Source organism: Cygnus atratus, chromosome 2 (genome assembly GCF_013377495.2).
Source record: "Cygnus atratus isolate AKBS03 ecotype Queensland, Australia chromosome 2, CAtr_DNAZoo_HiC_assembly, whole genome shotgun sequence".
Lineage (NCBI taxonomy): Eukaryota > Metazoa > Chordata > Aves > Anseriformes > Anatidae > Cygnus > Cygnus atratus.
Window position 1 is genome coordinate 126,459,731 of NC_066363.1, and position 24,299 is coordinate 126,484,029.

The window sequence follows — 24,299 nt, forward strand, 5'->3', positions numbered from 1 at the left end:
TGCTGCAACGCTGCAACAAGTGTAAAAGAAAGTGGTAGATTTGTCATCTCCTGCTGTAGCCAGATGGGGAAGCAAATCCTCTCTGTAAGACAGGCCTTTGTCAGGCTAATCTCTGTGGAAATGGAAGTAGGCAAGAACCTATAATTTATGCAAAGATGCTAATATGTCCTTTCAATGTAAACTGTATAAAGGTGGAAGAATGGCAAGAAAACAAAGACCCAGTCTAGCTACAGACTACAGATAGATGTTATTTACCCATGAGTTTAAGAAGCGGAATTGCTTTTCCTTTGGGGATTTTCCTTCTCCCTGAGCTTGAACTAATTCCAAAGGAAGAAAAAAATTGTTCCAGAGGTAAAGAAAAATTCTCAGAATTTTCTTAAAATAGCAGAATTAAAACAAAACAAAACAAACAAACAAAAAAACTGCAAGCAAAAATATTGCCAATGGCAAGACTGTATACCAAAAACAAAGATTTAAATTTAGAAATGATGATACAATGGCACAGGTAGCTGTGGAACAGATTTTCACTCCAGATATGACAACAAACCATTTCCATTTTACTTTTTTTGTCTTACAGGAATGTGGCAGATTTACTTCTCTTCATTCCAAAGCCTCTATTACAACTGAAGGTCATGTAAATTTCTAGCAAAGACAATACAGATAAAATTGTATCATCCTCCCTGAAGGTGGATTTTAGATCCTTGATGTACATTAGCAGGTGTTCTGAGAATCTGAAATTGTCAAAGTTGTAATTCAACAAAGAGAAGTCTCAAGCATAAGAACAATACTACAAAACTTAACAAAACAAAACAAAACAAAACAAAAAAGAAAACCCAAACCTAAATCCTTAGCTTTTAAATTCTTGTAATTCTTTTTATTTTTTTATTATTTTTTTTTTGTAAAGTTTCTTGATACAGAAATGGAATCCCTAAGGATATCAATCTAGTTGCCTGACTATGGATTAAGACCTGGAATGTGCAAACAAAGGATTTTTTTATACCTTTGAACACTTGAAAAGCCAACTTCCCTCAAATGGCAACCTCTGGGCAGTTGAACACTTTATATACCTTTACCTTTTTTTGACTTCTGTGTAATATGTTTCTAAAATGTTCTTTTATATATGCCAAATAGAAGGGTTAAATGTTTGTACATATGCCTTATTAGAAAAAGAGAAAAGATACAATATCTTTTTGTATTTTGTATCTTACTATATAACATGATATAACTACAAATGTATAGTGTGAATTTAGAAAATAATTTGGAGAAGGATTTTACTTGAACAAGTGACGAGGATATCAGTAAAGTTTCATTATTTGCACCTATTTTTAAGTACAGCACTTTGGATTCTGAAACACCAGTGGACTATTTTTTTTTTTTTTAATTCCACTGCGAAATGAAATGAAATGTTTTCTCATTCCTTTGCTGCCCTTCCTGAGTATATAAGTCAGATAAAAAGGAAGAATGAAGACTGCACTAGTTCAGACTAGCAATTCAGTGTGGTGTACTAAAACAGGACATTGTACCGTGGGATTCCATATGTTTTGTTGAGATTATGCAGACACTAATAATTTCTTGTCCCAGCATTTTAAAGTACCAATTTTGAAAATGTGTTTCTTTGATTAGGGAAAAGCTGTTGAAAATTATTTTGGAGTGTTTTAATACACTCTTTTTCATTTTTTCTCTCTCCTGAATGATGAAGTAATGAAATTTAGTATCAATCAGTACTAAAACTCTAAAATAACTGCTCTTGAATAAGTGGGTCACATAAAGCAAGTTGTGGTGTGCTGTGGTGTGAGACTGCTACTGGCATGAATTCAAGCAGAACTACATTACATCAAGCAGTGAAATGCAGCTTTTGTGAGTTGCATGGTTTAGTCTAACTGAGCAAAAAGCATAGCTCATTTTACCCTAGGTTTTATAAAATGAGAGAATATGAGCATCAGGGTGTTCAGAAATAGCCCCTTACAAAGATTATATTCTACTCCTTTTCTTTGCTTGTATTCTTCCAGACTTCATGAAATAGAAACCAAATGATTGAGCAAATTACTTCAATCTCCAGTTAAATTTCACATGCTAATATTCTGGTTGCACCATTTTCCCCACACAGCCTAAAGGCATCCTCTTGAAATATATTTGTCATCATAACAAACTCAGTCTCCTTATAAAAACACCTTTCACATTAAGTGCCCTTTGACATAAATAATGAAGTGTTGGACATAAAGGGTTGCTCTAGGTACAAATGAGGGCAAAAAGTTGTTACTGGTAGGCTTTAAAAGGTCATGTAAGTACTTTATGGTTCTAGCATGGTTTGGTTTGAACATTTGTCTATGCATACTCATGCAAGTCCATATGTCTGGCACATCAGTTGCTTGGAGATAGGTACTTTCACCAAGTGTCTCCCTTTAACTCTAAGGACATTGTTATTGCATCCCTTCTTTCCCTTGCCCCAGCAAGCCTGATGGAAGCTGAATCTCACACCTCTGCCATGGCTCTTAGACATCCATCTCTCAGACAACACATATAAGATCTTCTCCACCATCACAGTGAGATCCTTTCATGCCACCATGTTCCAGCTTGGCAGTATCACCACTTCCAACATACAAGATATAAATAGGAAAGGTGCAGTGTAACTGAACTTAAATTGCATAGCCATGATGTCTCAGCAAAATAATTTACATTAATGCCAACGACTTAGACTGCCTTATTAAATCCAAGGGTATGAGGTGATTATTGTTTGTTCAAACATGTTGCTTCAAAACCCCACCCTTTTATCCAAGTTCATCACTTTTTGTATATACCTGAAGTCAATTCCACTGCCTTTTTAAGGCTGTTTTTGAGGGCTACCAGCAGCAGCACTTTTGAGTAAAATATGGCAAGTGCCCAAGAAGTAAATGGGGCAAGCCTTTTCTAGCTTAAAGAATGAGACACCAAGGAAAAAGGAATGTCATACTACTGAAATGAAGGCATACAAATTATACACTTAAACTAGGAAGGTAACTAGGATCTTCCTATACAGTGAGTCATGAAGAGCAAGTCTGTCTGGAGGACAAATCAGAGGGCTTCAGTTTCTCTGCAAATGATCTTAGCTCCTATCTAAATTACATATCCAAAATTAGAAGGTGTTCATACTGCCTATAGTTTTAAAAGTGAATATATCACTTGGTGTCACTTTATCAGAAACTGGAAAATGACAATGTAAATTTACAATTTTCTGTTTAAAGAGCCTTTTTTTTTTCACAGAAGCACAATCTCAGTGATGATATATATATATTATTTATTAATTATTTAAATGGGAAATACGTGATTAAAAAAAAAAAAAAGCTTCTGAAATATTCTGTAATCACTTCTCATGCTTGTTTCCTCACTCTGGTTAAACAAGTTTATATTCTGAGAACATATTGAATCCAAGGCATTTTCAGCAGCTACAGTTTCAGGATGTTCTGCTCTTGAAGAAGTCAGATGAGGCTCCACAGATAAAACCTTGAATATCATACTGAACACCTTCTCACCTTTTCTTCTTTTCTTGGATTAAAAAAGAAAATAATAAACATTCAAATGAGCATTTAATCTCACAACAGGACTTATTACAGTGGCAGAACGATTGCTTCAGGCAAACTGTAAATACTGACATATGTAAACAATATCTGCTGTGTTTAACTGATGTCTAGTTGTGAATTATAATTTATTCTGGAATAAAATGTGATTTTAGCCTGGGGTCCGTTGTAAAGAATAACAAAAAACTGAGATGGAGAGAGTGATACTAGAAGGAACTATGTGTCAGAGATGTGAGACTCTGCAGTGACACATTGATTTGGGAGTAATACTGTCCCTACCCAGGATGAGGATTGCTCTCCCTTGTCTTTCACCAAGAGCCCACCTAAGAAAACTGGGGGAAAAAAACAACGATTCCACATTGTCTTAGACACTCTTAGTTATCAGCAGACCAAGATCTAAAAGATCTAATGAGGCAGATGAGAAAAGAGGGCTTTGTACGTTCTGATTCACTTTCCAGTCAGAAAAATACAGACTTTCACCTCCCAGTCTTTCACAGAGTCTGTGGAATGGGCTTGCCTAAAGAATTTCACTACCACCTCTGTAAGGCCTTTTCCAATCTAAGGCATTCAAGATCTTCAGTCCAAAGCTATTGTCCATCTGTATCTTAATCTGGACAGATTTCCCCTTTTGGGGGAGACTGTTTTCCAGAAGGAGACAGCTAGCCTGCGACACAGGATGAAATGAGTCTATAAATGAAGCTGTCAGTCTTTCCACTTCAACCTTGGAGAACCAGTGTCAGGAGATCATACATAAAAATAAATAAATAAATAAATAAATAAATAAAAATCAGAGAACCAGTCATCACCTCTCATATGCAGTTTTATCTGTGCTCCCACAGTGCAAAGAACATTATTTGCACCATACAGCCAATCTGTAGAAGTGGTTTACAGAGTTTCTTTTGTTCAGGAAATTGCTTCCCAGCATCAGGGATACATTCTTAATAGAGCAGGGATTGACTTCAAGTGATAAACTATCAGGGTAAGATGACTGATGAAGTGGGCCCTTCTTAAGAATGCTTGGTTGTTTAAGTCTTGAAGAAATAATAAAGGCTAAGAAGGTAGAAGTGCTTTTTCTCAGGAGCTGAACAAATTCATTTCTGATGCGTTAAAATTACCTTTTATATATATATATATACCAGTCTAAGTTTTTATGCTAGATCATTACTCCTAATATAAACTTGAAGAGCAGAAACAGATACAAGTTGGATGTACAAATTCTTAGAATGAATCCTATCCCACTGATGTCAAAAAGAATTTTGTCAGTAAATTCTCATTCAAGTCAGTATTTCATTACTACATTTTCCAGTCAAGATAGATTTTAGCTTATCAGAGCAGAGTGAAATTGAAAAGGTGAAGGTGCAAGGAGACATCTCCAATTTCTGGAATGGCTGTGCTGTAAGCAAGAACACAGAGACACAGCAATTCTAGGCATCTTAATAGTGCTATTTCCACTTTTCCTACAGGCTAGTACCAATCTGATATCGATAGATTTTGCTAGCTGCAGTCACTATATCTCTGTTGAATCACTCTCTGGATGCAACAGGAAGAAAACATTTTTTTTCTTCATCTGTCAAAGACTTTCAGGCTTAAGAAATGGTATGTTCCCTTCTCTATGTTCAGACCGTAATCCATGTATTGTATTTGGAAATAGAAGACTGAAAGTGCTACCTAGGATGAGCTGATGTAAGACGGGATTCATTGCAAAGGAAGAAAAAAACCCCTTTCTTTCATTCCTGTACAAGGATGAGCAGCTGTGAGACAGGCCTAGTAGTAATGGGACAAGTTTTATTTCTTTCTTTCATACCTGTGCTTAAGGCAATAATGGGAAGAAATATTAAGTGTCTTGTGCATCTGCTATGCTGGCCACTGCTGGAAGGTTGCCAGCTTCAGGTCTGCAGGAACTGAATGTATGAGGTTTCACTCCTGTTGCCTAGGCATTCAGCTGAAAATAGCCATGCTGTACAGACAGTGCAAGATTGTGTATGACTCCTCTCTCTGCTGCCCCATGCATGTTCCCTTGGGGCTACTACTGCTGCATCGCTACAATTGTGATAACCCCGACCCTTTTCAATATTGACTGACATATTGCTGGATTTGGTGATCATTTGAAATTGTCAGCTTTACTTTTCCTCCCTCACTACTTCATTTGGGTATAAAATTAGTATTTAGCAATAAATAAATAACACTGTTCTTATTTCATTAAAAAGTTCAGAAAAATATGCAAAGGAATTTATTCAAACAGGCCTCTGTAACATCACTGAAGCCACAGGAAAAATAATAATAATAATAAAAAATCTTTCTCTCTTATTTAAGGAAAATAGAGAGAGAGAGTGAGAGAGGAGAACTAAAAAAGCCACTTAATCCATGAAAACAGCAGCATAGATAGGAAAATACATAAATTATTGAAAGTCATAGTAACAAAATGCTGCCATTATTTTTATTTGTTGCTTTTAATTTCTCCTAGAAGATCTGAATGGCCTCTAGAGTTCACGGGATATCTGAAAACTCGTAGGAAAATATGGCAGAGAGGAGTTAAAACATCCATATCACATAGCACAGGAAACAAGAGTACTCCTCCTCATCTTTCATTCTAACCACAAGATGTAGCTACCTCTTTCAATATTAAAAAAAAAAAAAAGTATATTATTATAGATTACAAGCTTTCACTACTAACCAAATAAAATATACAATATAAATAAGAATGTCTTGGGGGAGTCTGTGCTGAAAAATTACACAGTAAGCAGGCAGCAGGGCCCCAGGGTTATGCACAGCACAGCCTGCCCAGGGTCTTTCACCACAGGAGGACATCAAGAGCCCTGTGCCCTACTAGCCACCCTGCAGTCCTCCCTGCTCTAGGGACAACACCGAACAGTGAGTCCACGTCCCCTATAATGGGCACGGAGAAGCAGAGTATCTCCAAAAAATTGTAGGGGTTGGAAGGGACCTCGAAAGATCATTGGGTCCAACCCCCCTGCCAAAGCAAGTTCCCTAGGGCAGGTTGCCAAGGTAGGCGTCCAGATGGGCCTTGTATATCTCCAGAGAAGGAGACCCCACAACCTCCCTGGGCAGCCTGTTCCAGTGCTCCGTCACCCTCATCGTGAAAAAATTTTTTCGCATGTTGGTGCGGAACTTCCTGTGCTCCATTTTGTGGCCATTGCCCCTTGTCCTATCCCCACAAACCACAGAAAAGAGATTGGCCAAATCCCACCATCTCCCACACTTCAGATATTTGTCAACATTGATAAGATCCCCTCTCAGTCTTCTCTTCTCAAGGCTGAACAGACCTAGGTCTTTCAGTCTTTCCTCATAAAGAGCTCCTACATAGGTAAGAAGAAAACACCACAGAAAGGAGGGTGCTCAAAATCCTCACACCCCCCTCCATGCTTTTCTACAGCCCGCCGGGGGTGCCAACTTTGGAGTCAGTGGCACGAGACAAAAACCTGCTCGTACTGAGGAGTGCTGCTGCCATAAGGCCGTGTGGCTATGGACCGGCCAGGGATAAGCTCTGGTGGGGTTCGCACCCCAGCTTTGTAGGGATGCTGATGGCAGGGCTGCATGGACAAGACAGGCCTGTGCATGCAGGCTGGGCCCAGCCACCCCGAAGACTTCTTCTCCTCCCATCATCTTTCAATGGATTTCATTGTCTTGGTGAGGCCCTTATCCAACACATCAGGGTGAATTTTCCAGCTGTGGTGGCGCAGGGTCTGCAGCACGCCATATTAAGCCATATAAACACCAAACCCCCTCCCACCCAGGTGGTTTTTTTTATTATTTTTCTCCTATTTTTTATTTTTATATTTCTCCTATTATTTCTCTATTGTTTCTCAAGAATTGTTAAGTTCAGGGCTCACACTCCAAAACTCATGCTCCAGACATGGACACGCATGTCCCCACTCCGGGCTCTCCTCAGGCGCACCTCAGCGCGGCGGCCACCGGGTGGCGCCCGCGCCATGCTGGGCGGGCGGCTGCGGGACACATGAGGCGGGGCTGCCCCGGCGGCCATTACACGCCCCCTTCCGCCCCGATTAAGCCGCCCGGGGCAGTGTCTTTTCCCGTGCCGCGGCAGGTGGGACGCTGCCCCGCCGCCGAACGCCCTGGCGGAGAGTGGAGTTCACGCAGGGGGAGGAAGGGGGCAGTAGGGGTCCGCACAGCCTCGTCTGTCACGCCGGTGGCTGATGCAGAGGCGGCGAGTGACGGGAATGGGGGAGCCGCCTGCTCGGGCTGGGGAGGAGGAAGGGACGCTCTCAAAAAGCCTTAAAAAGCCTCCTGCTGACGAACGCCTTGTAACAGGGATGCACAGACCAAGCGGAGGACTCATTTCATGCTGATATTTCTTTCTTAAAAAAAGTCGCTCTTAGAAGTGCATGAATAAGCACGAGTAACTAAATTGTTGTTAGTGCTTTCCACGGTCGTATTTAAATACAACTACCTGGCGGGGTGGGTGCACACTTCCCATCCCAAGTTCCTTCCAAATGTTTCCTAAGAGGCCCGACCTATCCTAGACCTTTCAAAGGCACCCACGGCCTCTGCACAAAGGCCGTTTTCCCTTTTTTCCACCTAAATTGCTTCCTTTCACATCTCTCTCCCCCCCACCCCCTCCCCCAGCTGCCAATCATAGAATCACAGAATCATTAAGGTTGGAAAAGACCTCCAAGATCAGCTGGTCCAACCATCCACCTACCACCAATGTCATCCACTAAACCATGTCCCTAAGCACCACATCCAACCTCTTCTTCAACACCCCCAGGGACAGGGACTCCACCACCTCCCTGGGCAACCCATTCCAATGCCTGACTACTCTTTCTGAGAAGAAATGTCTCCTAATTTCCAACCTGAACCTCCCCTGGCCCAACTTGAGGCCATTCCCTCTAGTCCTATCACTAGTTTTCTGCAAGAAGAGGCCAACCCCCAGCTCCCCACAACTTCCTTTCAGGAAGTTTGTAGAGAGCAATAAGGTCTCCCCTGAGCCTCCTCTTCTCCAGACTAAACAACCCCAGTTCCCTCAGCTGCTCTTCATGGGACTTGTGTTCTAGGCCCTTCACCGGTTTTGTAGCCCTTCTCTGGACATGCTCCAGGGCCTCTTTGTCCTTGTAGTGAGGGGCCCAAAGCTGAACACAGTACTCGAGGTGCGGCCTCACCAGAGCAGAGTGTACTGGGACAATCACCTTCCTGGTCCTGCTTGCCACACTATTCCTGATACAAGCCAGGATGCCGTTGGCCTTCTTGGCCACCTGGGCACACTGCTGGCTCATGTTCAGGTGAGCATCAATCAGCACCCCAAGATCCTTTTCCTCTGCACAACTTTCCAGCCACTCTTCCCCAAGCCTGTAGCACTGCAGTCCTTCCCCGGGAGCATCTGGGAAGAGGCAGCATGAGAGCAGAGCCGGCCAAGTACAGCCACGTGTCTTGGTGGGGCAGCACCAATGCCTGTGCCAGCCACAGCTCCTGGAGGCCACCCAAGGCTCTTAGTCCCCAAGCCCACGTGGTAATTCAGAGTTAAAGGCACAAGGGAAGAGCTTTTGTGGGATTGCAAAAGATTCCATATTTGAGAAATTTAAAATAGCTTTTATTTATTGAGATAGACACTGAAAACCTGAAACTGGACACTGGGGTTGTTAAATTGCTTTGATGCTTCGTGTACAGTGACATTTTAGTGTTATGCTGTAGAGAGAAATACTGATCTGTCTTCTTTAAATCCACTGCTACCGTGTATCTTGCCACTGTGTCTTGCACACTGAGACATATATTATTGCAAGAGGGCCAGAGATAAAACCTTTAATCACTTACCTATTCATCAGCAGCAGTAGGATCTTCAAATTAATGTTAGGATTTTCATTCATTTTGCTTCTGATGTTAGTTGACGTCCTAATCAGCTGTAAGACTTCTTTGTGCTAGAAACGCAGTGAAGGGAAGTGTGGTTTCTGACTAGAAATTTTACAGGCTAATCTGAAACAAATGTAAAACACAGGAAATGCTGTGAACTAGAGACTTCAGCCAGTACGCAGCTAATGTCTAAACTACTATGTAGCCTGAAGTACTGTACTTTTGATCCAAGACTGTCCTCTGGCTTTGAAGCCACATGTCTTGAGGCAGCTTCTGTTCATACTACTCATGTCTATGCGTTCTCAGTCTCAAGAATAAGATGACTTCATGTAAACTGTATATTGTGAATCATCCCTCCCCATTGCTGACTCACGAACCATGTCTTGGCATTGTTTGGAAGAATGGCACGTGTCCCATACCAAAACCATAAGCCATGTAGGGACCTTTCCAACAATTTAAAAATAGATACTGAAGTTGCTGTGCCCTGGAATGCTCCCTGGCACCACACTTTTAGTATTATTATTGTTGTTATTATTATTACTATTTATTATTTTTACTGGCACCATTGCCACAGGGCAGATTTAGTCTAGGCTAAGGTACAACCATAAAGTGAATATGTGAATACCGTGTTTCAATTCAGAATGAGTCTAGCTGTAGGGACTACCTTTGCACAGAGCTGAGTGTCAAGAGAATGTGGGAATGGAGCTGCTGAAGTGTCAGTCAAGTCTTTGGCATCTCTTTCAAAACCTGAAGTGGTCATCAAAGTAATGGCTATACCAGTGGTGGTAGTTTATGGTAACTACTGCTCTCTTACAAACTCAGGATATCCCCAAATAATACTAGAAAATTGTATGTGTGGTTTACAGAGGAAAGGGGTGTGCTTTTACCTTCAGTGAGGGAGGGCAAAAAAACATAATTGGTTTTATCTGCACAGCTGTTCCATCCATATCAGGGCTATATCTAGTGTAGAAGGGGGAAATATTTTTTCTTATTTTTGAAGCTTGATGAACAAGGTGTTTATGACATAATTTGCATCACAGATTCAGGCAGAATATAAAGAGAGGAAAAGAAGTCAGAAATTATAGTTCCCAGAGGTAAAGGAACTGTTCTGGGCTGTATCACAGAATGAGCAAGCACCACAAACCAGGTTACTATGAGAAATAGATTGGTAGCAGGTCCTGTGGTTACAAGTGTTTTGTTATGATTAATGGCTTGAGGAATAATCTTCAAAGCATATGTATGACACACCATTATGTCTTAGCCAATATAAGACACCTCAGGCCCTTCTTTTAAGAGAGTTTGCAGTTCTTTTGTGACCTTGCTGTTTCCTTTTAGCTTTGTCTGTTAATGCTTCATTAACATCACTGTCGTGCCTTTAACTATTAGACTTGTAATCTGAATATCTTTACAGAGGTTGAGACAGCTAAATTGTATATATATATATCTCCATGTATCATCTGACTTTGTCATTTTTGATGGGGCCAAATTTATTCCTGTGCAGTTAATCCTTGTTGTGGTCTACCTGTACATTTTGGTTTCTTAGCTCTCTCCAGTTGTTGTTATGCACAGAACTTTGTCAATATGGCAGCTTAGCTTTAATCCAGAAAATTGTTCAATTTTCTCTATTTTATTTTATTTTATTTTTTTCCCCATGTCAAAATGTCATCTGCCCAGTCCTCCCCCAAATACTGCAAATTTTACTCTGTTTCCTGTGAAACACTGCAAGAATGAGGCACAACCCAAACAGATATGATATGTGTTCCTCCTATGATGAAACCTAACTGATTTTAGGGTTGGATAGCCACAGAGAATTATCTGCACAGGAAGGGATGGCCTTGTTAAATCTTCATTTCTACAAAGCTGTCCTGACAGGCCTTGCAAATCTCAAGCATACCCATATGAAAATGTCACATCCAGGAATATAACACATTTCCTCAGGACTGGACCTACCAAATTGCCTTCCAGTAAACAGCAACATATCTCTCATTAGCGTCCCCTGTCCACAGTCTCTCAAAGACCCAGACAGGTCCAGACCATATGCATGCCAGAGTACCATTGATATATAAAGCAGGTTAAAAGGTTTGGCATTAACTATCTTTCTAAGGCCTCCCTTTTACGTGGTGGAAAACATTTAATATACGTATTCATTTTGAGGGTGAGATTTCATGCCTCTACAGGAGAAAAGAGTGGGTTTGTTTTGGTTTTCCCCATAATGACCACAGACTGTATGTCTTCTGGCAGTTATCTGCATTCTTGAAGCTTCCCAGAACATTGACCTACCCTGTTCCTCTTCAGCCTTCTTCAGAGGGCAAGAGGGACTTCCCTGAATAAATGAATCACAGGACAACTGGGATCTTTCAGCTCCTTGTTGCAAAAGACTTGTTTCACTTTGGTCTCCTTTTCCCCTAAACAACATGCCCTCGTGATGATACTAAGGACATGAACTACTTTGAACTCCACACTGCTTATATTCAAGGAATACAGTAGTTCCTTGTGCTGTTACAAACAGCCTAGATTTTCTGTGAATATTTATACTATATTTCCTTCTTAACTTCACCCCAAGCATGAAAGGTACATTCTAGTAAATCCTGAATTTTGCCTTTCACTGACTGTGGGATTTACAATGTTAATGCTGTTGCTTCTTCCATAACAACAAATTGGAATTAAAATTAAAAGTAATACATTTGTTCTCAGGATTTCTGCCCATTTATCTTATTCCTATAAGCTAAAGCTGTTGTCCATCCCCTGTGTACTCGCTGTCTGTGTTCACTATGCTGGCCTTTGTAAAATCCTACAAAGTGATGCAATCCTTTGCTGTTCTTGCAACTTTTTGTTCCAGATGCTGAGCAATCTGTTTGCTTGGGTTGGGTTTGTGTCTGTTTATATCTTCAAACTTGCAGCTCCGCCTGTTGCCTGGAGCACTTTTCTTGTAACATTCTGAAGTCTTTTTAACACTGGAAATTTGAATTCCTTTTAGCACTTCCACCAGCGTAAGTAGATCAGGTGATTTGCCTTGCTTGCTAAATTCCAATCACATCGTCAATGTTAATTATAGTTCTTCTAATACTGTCACGACATGTTTCTTTTCCCAGACCCTATCAGACTGCCAGCATCCCAGCTTTATAGGAGTAATTCATCAGCCACAGGGTTTTCTCAGTTTTGCCTGCTTTGTTGAATAGATCCTACACGAATCTTTTTAGCTGTCTTAACTTTTCTAGGAATTTTAACTCTAGAGGGATTCTTATGTGCTGTATTCCAAATAAAGTACTTTTAAAATTATTATTTTTTTACTAATTTAGAAGGTGTTCAGAACCAACGAAGTGACAGAGACCTATTTCTTCTCAGTACCTGAATCCTAACCAGCCTGCACTGTGGAAACACGACTCTGCATAATGCAGCAACTGATCCCAATGAGCACTTGTCAGAATATATTAAAAATACCAATTTACATAATAAGAACATGATTAAATGGATATATTTCTCAAAAACACACAAATCATTTATGACCATACACCCATTTTCAAATTCCTGGTATGAAAGCATTTAAGCTCAGTTGCTTAAATATCTGCTTAAACTTTGGAAAGAAAATCTTTTTGGGAGTCAGATTTACCCTCCCAAATATTTCAGACACTTGAAAATGGGGTGCAGATTCCTAAATAACAGTCCTTCTGAAATTGTTAGCTTCGGTTGTCAAAATGGCCATTGCCCAAGGATTCAAATTCCCCACAGTGTGCATTGAGTGCCACCAGCATCCATCCTCTCTGCACAGAAGGGTAGAAATCTCTCAGCTGGAGTGGAGTGTGGTAAACACTGCCCAGTGACGGAGCGTAGTTCTCAAACATAATTGCCATTAATTAGCATTGGTGAAAATCTGTGCTGCCACACCAGACCCAAATGTGTTATTATATAGAATTATCCACTTGTGCAGGAAGTGACTACTCTTCAGGAGAACGGATATTTTTCCATATTATTTCATTCAAATAATATAAGTTGCTTATAATATAAGGTTACTGTAAGTTTGTATTGGTGGGTAGCTTCAAATCCTAATTCTTCCTTCTTTCTATCTCACTTGGCTCATAAGAAGTTCAGTCATTTAAACCTGGATTTATCCTACACAGTGTTGGACTGTTAATGGAAATATTAAATATTCGTCTGAATCATCCAGCTGGTCACTTTAGAGTCCTTCTACAGCCAATGAAGAAAGACCAAGTAACTTTTTGGTAGTTAGTGAGATCCTAAAATGAATTTCTACAACTCCCTCTTTCAACAGGGAGACCCCTGTGGCAGCCATTTTTCTAAAACAGTCACCTTTACTGAACTGAGAAAACTGAAATTTTATTCCAAATCCCTAACATATCTGAGAGTTTTGAAAATAGTGTGTGTATAAAGTTATTACATGGGAAAGGTATGGCTTAGGTATGTCTTAAATGCAAGCTATGTTTCTTTTTCTCAGATCAGAATTAATAACATTGGGAGATGTATTTTCCTTGTGTAAGCAAACACATGTATTGGAAAGGAATGGTTTCATGTTGGAGATGTGAGCTTTCTGGCTAATGATCTGCTCTGTCAGAGTCCCACATAAAGTAGAGACAAAACAAAATTCCACACAACATTTGTATAAGTTTAAAGTCATATGAGTACTTTTGGGAGATAAATGTTCCTCCTTGTATATGGACTGTCTGAGAGGAAAGTCAATGTAGGTATTCTGCCTTTTAGATTTCACATGAAGCAGGTCTCAGTTGAATATAGATTGCAGATGATTGGGCATTTTATTTTTAAAACAGCTTTAGCAAAATTTGTATACCTTTATGGAATCAAGACGGCTCACCTTGTACCTTGTGCCAAGGAACAAAGATGTCATTAATGTAACAAAGCAATCATCAAATTCATACTTGGCAAATGTCGGAAAAATGTATGTATTTCTTACCTGCCTTGTTTGTGGACTGCAGATATAAAAGGTGGTTTTTCATTTTAAGTCTCCCCTTCATCCAGCTATATAGCTCATACCCGGTCAAACAAAAAGAAAAAGACTTTTAAAATGAAATGAATTTACTGTATCAGGTTGGCAAAAACTTAATATAACAATAATAATAAAAAGTAAAGGGCCAAAACGTACTATCTTCCTATGGTATCAATTAATGCTTAAAAAGCGTACTTCAGAATGGTGTGGTCACCTCGTTTATGTAAAGCACAGATCCAAATTTCAGCTGTTCATGAGTTAAAAAAATGTGTGCATGTATTTTTGTGTGTCTTTATAGGTGAGGAGTGCCAGAACACATGGCCTGCCTGGCACTTCCCTGGGCAAGCCAGCAGCCTTCATCTCATGACAAATCTATAAGGAGCCTGTTCACTTCACTTTTTCCTAATCATATAATGCCTCTCACTGAGAGACAAGAAAGATTATTTTACTTTTTACAAAGAGTATTTATTAAACCAAGGATTCAAGTTAATAATTTGAAATATCAGAATCAGTCCTTGTTAGGAAAATTTCTTGGCAGAAATGCAAACATACCTAATTGCCATAGTAAGATAAATAAGTATACACTGATACATGTATCTCTATAAAAGAATTGAGTTGTTTATACAATATTCACTATCTAAAAGCTGATTTTGACCTGAACTGTGACCATTTTATGCTTCTATTCTAAAATTAGTGATAGTCCAGTGGGGCACTGCCATCACATAGATGCGGCTGTTATGGCAACAAACACAGCAACTGCATTCATTGTTTTATGAGGAAACTATTTTTATATACTATATAGCTGGAAAAAAAAATAGTATTTGAGAGCATGTAGTATGATGCATGGATGGAAGCAATATGTTTTCCTTAGTGTCACACTCCTCACCCCTGATTTTGACCTACTGTTTTTACTTTATACAGCTACTTCATATTTGGGAATTTACCCTGAACGTTTTTTCCAACATTTCACATGAAGCTTTCTACACTGTTTAAAGTTCTCCATGCTTTCCTTGTTTTTCTGATCTCCTGGAGTCATTAACCAATTACAGCTGGGATCAAGGCCAAAAACAGCTAAGTATCATGACTCAGATTATCTCAAGTGGCACCTTAGTTAAATTGCTGAATAATCTTTTCTCTAGGGTTCAGATAAACATTGGTTGAGTTTTCTTATACCTTATGACTTCCCTTTTGATTTATATTATTTTCTTATATTGTTGAATGATTTGTTTATATTGTTTTCTTTATATATGGTTTTCTAGACATGATTCTCCCTTCAGTTACATACCAACAAATTAGGATAGCCCCCTTCCTTCACAGCCTTTGTCTAGGTAAAACTGGAAGATAAATTAAATGATGGTCTCAGTACAGCTTGCCCTTAAATCACAGAAGACAACAATTTCAGGAGATCCTGGATGAAGCCCTCATTTTGTTGTTCAGTGGTCATGGACTGAACATTTCACAGGAAAAAAAATAAAAATAAAAAAAAATAATCTGCAGTTCATCTACTTGAAAGATACTAGCAAAACCCAGTCCTGGGCTTCTATGCAGTATCTGAAAATAGAAAACCACAATACAGGATGACCTGACAAGAAACCAGGTTAAACTAGTCCTTGTTAAGCAAAAGCCTACCCGTCCTGGCTACTTATATTAAGAAGAGGAGGCATGTTCTTTTCTAAAGCAATTCACCCTTTTTCCTGATTGTGAATTAACCCTTGAGAAAATACTTGGAGCAAAAGAAAATCTTATATCAGGAGATTTAATGTTAAAACAGGAAAAGACTGCTTCCAACTAGGAAAACCCAGCTGATTATCCCACCCCACAAATACAAATAAAAGCAGAACAGGCTACTGATGAAAAGGTAAAATGAGAGATCAGCAAAAGGAGCTATTACACTATCTTTCATGATGTGAAGCAGAACAAATTACTAAATCAATTTCTTAATCTACATTTATTTATTTTCCTGATTCAAAGAAAAGATTGTGACAATAAACTGCATAAATTGTTAAAATGTGATTTTCCCTGCTGATTGACATAGTACTGTACCTTATGTGAATAGTTTGGGATGAAAATGTCCTTATCTGACTGTTGCTGGAGATGCATCTGCTCTCAAGAGATAAGGAAGAGAAGGGCATGTTTATGAAAACAGGTTTCAAGAATCTGTGTTGCAAAGATGGTCCAACATCGATGCAGCCACACACTATCACAGTACCAGTAAGTCATTGTAACCAAGCTTTTAATGTAATTTATAAAAAAATAAAGTTATTTACATTTGCAACTTATTTGATGGCATCCTCGTTTTATTACAGCATTTGAATTAGTGAAGAAATGTCACTAGAACTCCTTTGAGGGTAAACTTTTCAAAGATAAGCATAACAGTACAGGAAAAATGTTTAAAACATTGCAAATTCTTGCTCTTTTGCAGCATTCATACAAGATCATTCTTTACAACACATGCACCCTGGCCTTACAGTAAACAGAATTCCTCTTCCAAATTAAGGCACAGAAACTGCCACATTTTGGGGACAGCCCCACATTCTTACATGTGGCACTTCAAGACGTAACCAAAGGAATCAGTTTAATTCCTGTGGATGGTAGTCTAAATGCAGAATTTAGCTATTTACACATCTTTAAGAAGACTCTGGTTAAAAAGACAAAAAGTATAACTATACTTATTGCATAGTTGCAGTAAACCAGATTCGTGAATACAAAAGCCATCAAAATATATTATAAATCTGAGTTTCAAAGCTACTCTAAAATACTGCTTTGCTTTAGAATACAAATAACACTGTTTGGGGTTAGTTTGTAGAATTGTATTTTGGTCCATGCTGTTAATTCTATATCATTATATTCCTCTTGCATTAGTTTAACAGCCTCAGAACAACAGGTCCTCAGGCAGTGGTAAGAATGGTGAAGCCAAAGAAGGACTTTTCCAAATCTCAGACTTCAGCTGCTGCAGCCAGTTCATGAAAACTCTAATTTCCAACGTCTCCCTTCTTTACTGCTTTATATACACTTCCCTCAGAGCTCTAAGGGAAAGGAATGATGGGAGACACCGATTTAACACTGTTAGAGGTGGGTTTTGGTCACCATCTTCTAGTCTTGAGTCAATAAATCATAGCTCTTAAAAACATCCAGCCCGTAAAAAAAGGTCAACAACATCAAAAAAAAAAATTACTTTGACTAAGCGGTAGTTCCACATAATCTGCTGGCAGTAGAAACTTCTTTGGTGTCAGTGTCAGGTCTTCCTGAAACCACAAATGGCCAAGTCTGTAAGGAAAAAAAGAAAAGAAAAAAAAAAGTATTTCATATTAGAAAGAAAGTTTATCCCAGTGTGAAACTGGAGCCTTATTAGTGATAGCTGTCTAAGCGTGGTTCAGTCGCAACCACGTCATCATGTTTTCGGCCCTGTGGGAAGCGCAGAGAGCGCCGCGTTCCTCTAACAAATATTTTAATGAAGTCCTTCATTGAAATTAAACGCTCCACAACAGCGCTGCTACGGTCAGCAACAAATTGTTCCCTTCAAATGTGCAACATTTACAACTGTTTGCATGGTTTTATAAATAAAAGGCCTAGGAACTCTTCAAACCCAACCAGTGGAGCAACCCCTCGGCAAGCAGCGGGCATTTCGCTTCGTACCGAGGACCTAAGGACGGCTCGTCCGTGCTCCGAGCCAGCCGGCTCGGAGCGAGCTGCTCCTTTTCGGGACGCTAAACTTGCCTAATACCCGAGGAATTTGTTTCGTTGGGATTCCCTGCCCCGACAGCCCGGAGCACACAAGCCCGCCGCCCCCCAGCCCCAAACCGGCCCCGGCTCGCCCCTGGCCGAGGGTGGCTGGGGGTCTGCGCGTTTTCCTCGACGGCTGGCACCGCCGGGGGGCTACCGGCTCTGTCCCCCCTCCTCCCAACCGAGCCCCCCGACGCCGTACCAGGTTGACCGGGTGGACGTAGCCGTTCTCGTAGCGGTCCTCCTGCAGGAGCTGCCGGAGGTGGGCGATGTAGCTGGACGCCAAGCGCAGCGTGTCCAGCTTGGAGAGCTTGGTGTCGGGCGGCACCCAGGGCAGGCTGGTCTTGAGCCTGGAAAACGCCTTGCTCAGCACCCGCATCCTCGCCCGCTCCCTCGCGTTGGCCGCGTTGCGCTGCGACTGCTTCCCCTCGGCCGGCGGCCCCCGAGGCCCCGACGGCGCCTTCTTGCCCCCGGGGCCGCCGCCCCTCGCCCGCTTCCTCTTGCAGCCGCTGCCCGCCGTGCAGCTGCCCTCGCCGTCCTCCTCCTCCTCCTCCTCTTCCTCCTCCTCCTCCTCCTCCTCCGCCGCCGACGAGTTGTCCCCCGAGGGGTACAGCTCGCCGCGGGGCTGCCGCTTGCCGGGGGGCTGCGGGTAGCCCAGCTGCAAGCCCCGCAGCTCCATCCCGGGCAGCTCCTCCGCCTCGCTCCCGGAGCCCGCGGACATCGGCCCGGGAGGGCGGCGGGAGGCGCTCAGCGAGCCGGGAGGGAGGCAGGGGGCGGCCCCGCCGCGGACAGGGGCTGCGGGGGGGCTGGGCGCGGAGGGGGGGATGCGCCCCTTGCCGGCCCTATATAGCGGCTGGCCGCGGGGTGAAGCGGCCGCCGGGCCGAGGGGAGGGAGCCGCGGGCTTTGGGGGGGGGCAGGAGGAGGGGGTAGGAGCCGGCTGGGGGCGGCGCCTTCTCCGCGCTGCCCCGCGTAGAGCTGCGCGCTGCCCCGAGGGGGGGCCGGCCCCGCACGCCAGGGGGAGGCGGGGAGCACTGGGAGGCTCCGGGGGAGGCACGGCGAGGAAAGGCTCGGTCCTCGGGGTGGAGCCCGCTCCTCGCCCCGCGGAACGGCAGATTGCCCCCCGGGGGGGTCCCTACAGCCAGGAGGGGACGGGGCCGTCAGGGATGGGGTTGCCTTTTTTTTTGTTGTTGTTGTTTTTTTGGGGTGGGGGGAAATGTCGCTGGGAACGTGCGCACGGCGCTTTGGTAGTGTCGGGAACCTGGGGGGAAGCTGCAGGGAATCCCCTTGCGGGTGTAACGCGTCTGAGAGCTCCGCCTGGCTGGGGGCAATTAACCAAAACCCCTGGGGCTGTGTGCGGCTCTGTGTGTCCCGCAGCAAAAGAGGCAGCTTTCTGAGCAGTTCGCGGTTTGCTCTAAAAAAAGTCCTGAGATACAGCTCTTAGAGAGTCGGCGGCAGAGAGAGACCCAGCGCCCGCTGGAAGTGCCGATAGGCAAATCCAACAGAGACGTGCGTTAGGGACCCTCGGCATGTATCCCTCCCACACCCCAAAAAAAACCTTCTTCCCCGGGTGAATAACGGACATTTGCTTGCTCTCTGGCCTTCCCGGCCCTGCCTGCATACAGTTAAGCAGAGTACCAGTTCCAGCTCGCGGGATAGAAAAGAATCTAATGACTACAACAGGTGGAAAGATCTCTTCCCGAAATTTTGCTCCCGGTTTTTTCCCTTGCATTTCCCTCCCCAGCAAGTGGAACCTTCCCCGCTGCTGCCGCCCAACTTTCCTGGCAGCGCCGGCAGGGTTTTCGCCCAGCGCCGGGCAGCAGCTCCCTGCCCGCCAGCCCCGGGCTCTTCCCAGGGCCGCTTAAATCTGTGTAAATCTCGCTTTCTCCCTCTGGGGCCGGATCCACGCCGGGGACGGGGTTAAGAGCAACCTCTGCAAGAGAAACTTGACGTTGCCTGAACCCCTGGAACACGCGGCTGGGCTTGCAACTGGAGCTCTTGAACTCCGGCTGACACCGAGATGCTCTCGCCGGGTCCCACAGGCTGTACGGTAGAAGGGAAGCACGATGGACTTTGGTTTTTTTTTTTTTTTTTTTTTTTTTTCTCTGCCTCCCCAGTTAGCCTACATTATCCGTGTAAATATATATATATATATATATATAAAGATACTGCAGGGGAAGAGATATAGGTTTACTTCCCAACCCCCCCCATCTGGGTTGTTTATACAGGTGCGGGCTGAACGCTTTCCCTGCTAAAGATTAATGGGAGAAAGTGCTGAATTTCTTTAAACAAAGGAGAAAATGGTACCCAGCCTTAAAAGCCACAATGGCAAACCGCACCTTGCGCGTTTACCTCTTCCTCGGCGGATTAAAGGTGACGCGTAATGGATACTTCGTCTCGCTTAATGTCGGGATTGGGGCTGGGGGGGAGGCAGGGGGAGTAGCTTCATTCTCAGACAGTCTTTGCCTGCTTCTTGGTTTCTGGGAATTAGAATTAGAAGAGAATTAGAATGGGAGTTAGAAGGGAGTAAATCTGGAGTGAGACCCGCGTTCGGATTTACACCCAATGAAGCTGAGCGGAGCTGACTCAGATCCATCAAATTCCTTTAATTTCTGCCACCCTGATCAAGGTATCGCTTTCAGGATTCAGGATCATTTTCAAGTCTTTGATGGGACCGGGGCATTACCTCATGCTCCCATTTGTCCACTTTATCCTCTCCGTGTGCCTAGGAGGGAAAATATCTCTGCATATCGGGGCAGTTTTACGCCCGTTATCAGGTGCAGCCCCTTGTCTCCTTTACAAGGTAAACCGAGGTCCGACCGAGGGCAGCATCGCAGGGTTTGCGGTGCCGGGGCTGCAAAGCCCAGCCTGCGGGTGGAGTGCGAGGAGCAGCAGCCAGAGCAGCTCCTGGGTGGCAGAAGCAGCAGAAAGGGCCTTCCTTGGGGAGCTCAGCCCCCGTTATTGGCCCTGCGGTCACCAAAGTCATCTTCTCCCTGCCGTGGAGACACCCTTGATTTAGGGGGGATGCTGGAAGGGAGTGATTTTTTTCACACTTTCCCAGAAGGGAAATAAAGCAACACGCCCAAGTGAAGAGGAGTCCACGAAGCTGGGCTCCTCTCTGCACAGCAGCTCGGGCTGTTTCGTGCTGCAGCCGAGGACAGGCATGGGGAGCATACCCGGCACATAGCTGGGATCGGGCAGAAGAGGTACAGACCTTTTATTTATTTATTTATTTATTTATTTCCTAAAATAAAATTACAGCAAGACGAAAGAGAGAGAGAGGGAAAAAAATGCAGAGGCCAAGTCCGTAAAAGCCAGGTTATCTCTGAGGATAGGAGGGGGAACTGCTAAAAGCCCCGTGTCTTTTGTATTCGTTCTCTGGGGTGTTGGCAGCGACAAAGCAGGGTGGAGGAGGGAGATGTGTTATCGATAAAGTGCTTTAAATAAGGCTTTCCTTTGGCATTTGTCCTTTCATCGAACTCAGCAGAGTTACCGAGTCACTTCGCTCCCACCTAAAGTGCACTCACACTTTCGGAAAGACCTCGCTGTAACAAGGGCATTTTTATTCTGCTTCTCGCCATGGTGAGAAAGGCAGGATGTCTGGAGGGGAGGAGGACAGCGTCTGGCAAACATCTCAGTCCTGATCTATCCACAAGCGTCCACAATAGGCATCCAGGCTGCGTGAAAGGCATGTGGGGCTTCCGCCACGGAGGGATGCTCGGCATCGCTGGTCCTGTAGGCACAGCAGGTGGATGGATTCTAACTTTTTTTAAGTGCCACCTGCAGCAAGTACACCTCTGCGGGGCTCAGATCCTTTGGTAAAGGCACCTAGAAAAGGGAGAAACGTGCCGTGACCTTCACTACCCCACCTGGTTCTTATCCAGAAGCCTGGCACGGGTCCGGGCAGCACTGAAGGATGCTCTTTCGTACTACCACTTCACAAAAAGAAGGAGAAAAAAAAAAAAAAAAAAGGAAAAACAAATAAAGGAAAAAAAAAAAGGGAAAATAAAAGGAAAAAAAAACATGTCAAATAAAACAGACAGAGGATAGATGAAGCTCTGGAAGAGAAAAAAAAAATATGCATATATACTAGAATTTATTTGTCCATCGGTTGCCACCCTCACCACCGGGAACATCCCCGTGCCCTCCCGGTGGCGAGCTGCGGACTGGGGCTCTGCACCGGGCTCCGCACCCCCCTCCGCACCCCCCAGCAGCAGCCCCGCGGGGCCGGGGGGAAAAAGGGCACCAAAGTGTGGGATAAAGGCCACGGGGCTGCTCACCGATCTCGCCCCGCAGCACAAGGCGGGAGCATCCTCCCCGCTGCCCTATCCTGCCTCCTTCCCCCCTTCCCCGCCACGTCCAGAGCAGAAGGACAACGGGACGGCGTTCACTTTTGCTCAGGTATCCCCAACTTTCAGCATGGTTTTCCCTGCGGAATAGCCAGGCAAAGTCTCTAAATACCTCCTGGCGCCAGAAGAAAGTTCTCATGTAATAGATACCCGCTGGTGTGAGAACACGGATTCTGCTCACTTTGTCAATCAGCCGACGGTGGGGGGAGCTGAGGAGGGGGAGATGGGGATTTCTTTTAATTAAAAAAGAGAAAGAAGGATTTTTCCCTAATTCTATTTTTTAAAGGTTGCCTGGAGATGTGCAGTTGGCCTAATAGCACCAGGATTAATGGCGCAGTTTAAAGTGCAGTTTATTTCTTCTTTTGGAGCAAATTAGCTGGAATAACAAGCAAACAGCAGGCAGGAGGAAACGCTATGTTACTCTCCTCCTTGTGTTTCACTCTGAGAGGGAAGCCCACCAGAGCAAGACGGAAGAGATGGGGAGAGATAACACCACCACAGCACTTCATTATACTTGAACGCTCCACCACACTCCCTCACTTTGGCTGGGCTACAGCAGAGCAGACGGAGGAGTGCAGCTTCCCTAGGAACCGCTAGGAAAGGCACTGGGGGCTCTCAGAGGGGGCACAGGGCTGGTGTGACAGCTTCATGGTCAGCAGGGGGAAAGGGACAGCCCAGAGATGTCCGGAGTGAAAATCATGCAGTGCTCCAGCTTATCATCCCTAGCTGAACAGAGGGAGAGCTGTAAAGACCACACTTCTCACAAGCAGACTGCAGTCACAGCAGCTTCGTGTTCAGTAAGATTATTCCTCATTTTCTCTAGGGAACAAATTCTCCACGGAAGTCACATACTCCTGAACACTTGGCAAACAGGCAGGTCAGCATCTTGCAACACCTTACCTCATCAGCACTTGTTCAGTCTCTGAACAAGCACAAGCCATGTCGGGATAGATGCTCTTTCCTTTAAAACAGACAGCATCACTCTGGCTGTGCTCTGTTCCCCTTCATAGTATATTGCATATGCAATATTTTAGCTATTTGAATTGGTAGGTCTGCAATGAGACTAGATTTTAAATTGATAAAGTTTCAAGACACCATGTCTCCCACTACTGGGTTAATTCTGGATTGGAAACATATGACAGATGACATGCTGATTTTTCTGATGTAGTAGACATGGTTATTCCAGCATGTGATCTTGACATATATAGGTATGTCTGCATGTAAAAAGGAAGAACTTAAACTTTTAGGTTAAGAATTCTGCTACAAGGTTTTAACACCAATTTTCCCACTTTCTGAATACTTGTTTCCATATCCTACACACTATTAAACCAGAAATTTTTGTTCTTTGCACAGTACTTCAACAAAGTACTCCGACATCTGAAAACACTTCATTACTGCAGTAGTGCTTTAAATTTTAAGTAGCTAAAATGTTCCAGAGTCTCACAGGCTGCTTCCTGTAACCATTTTAAAATATGCTCCTTGCAGATACTTCTTGATGGCTGTAGTTAAATTCTTTTGCAAGTTGGCTTGCTTACCTTTTTAGTTTTTTATGTTTTGGTTGAGGCCATATTAATGTACATGGCATTTTGTTTTATTGCCTAGGAAAAGGAATAAGACCTTTAAAAGAGGATGGATGTCTGGTGCCATCTATTATGAACAGCAGTGTAATAATGTTTTGTAGACGTATCTGTCATAATGAGAACCCAAATAGTGAACCCTTAAAGAGAGCTGCTGTCTTTCACTTCTATCTCCAGGAGAAAATTTCCTTTTTATCAGATTTCATATAATGATGATCAGATTTGTAGGAGAGAGGTCCCAGGCGATTTAATCCTGCAGAAAATCTCTATTAGCAGAATATCAGCTCTTAAACCAATGACACGGAGAAACTGAGA

At 43.2% G+C, this 24,299-nt stretch overlaps 1 protein-coding gene across 1 annotated transcript; it reads right to left on the reverse strand.

The window, feature by feature from the left end:
* Nucleotides 1-16,564: 16,564 nt before the first annotated feature.
* Nucleotides 16,565-18,781, reverse strand: MSC (musculin). The gene is made up of 2 exons (XM_035563078.1): nt 18,263-18,781; nt 16,565-17,604 (listed from the first exon to the last, which is right to left on the reverse strand). The coding sequence occupies exons 1-2, from the start codon at nt 18,779-18,781 to the stop codon at nt 17,518-17,520; spliced, it is 606 nt and encodes a 201-aa protein (XP_035418971.1). The 3' UTR covers nt 16,565-17,517.
* Nucleotides 18,782-24,299: the final 5,518 nt, after the last annotated feature.

Excerpts from the sequence above, each read along its gene's own strand:
- MSC (XM_035563078.1), bottom strand. The coding sequence starts at position 18,781 with ATGTCCGCGGGCTCCGGGAGCGAGGCGGAGGAGCTGCCCGGGATGGAG. Across the intron at positions 17,605-18,262 it reads ACGTCCACCCGGTCAACCTG|ACTTGGCCATTTGTGGTTTC; the intron begins GTACGGCGTCGG and ends TTTTCCTTACAG.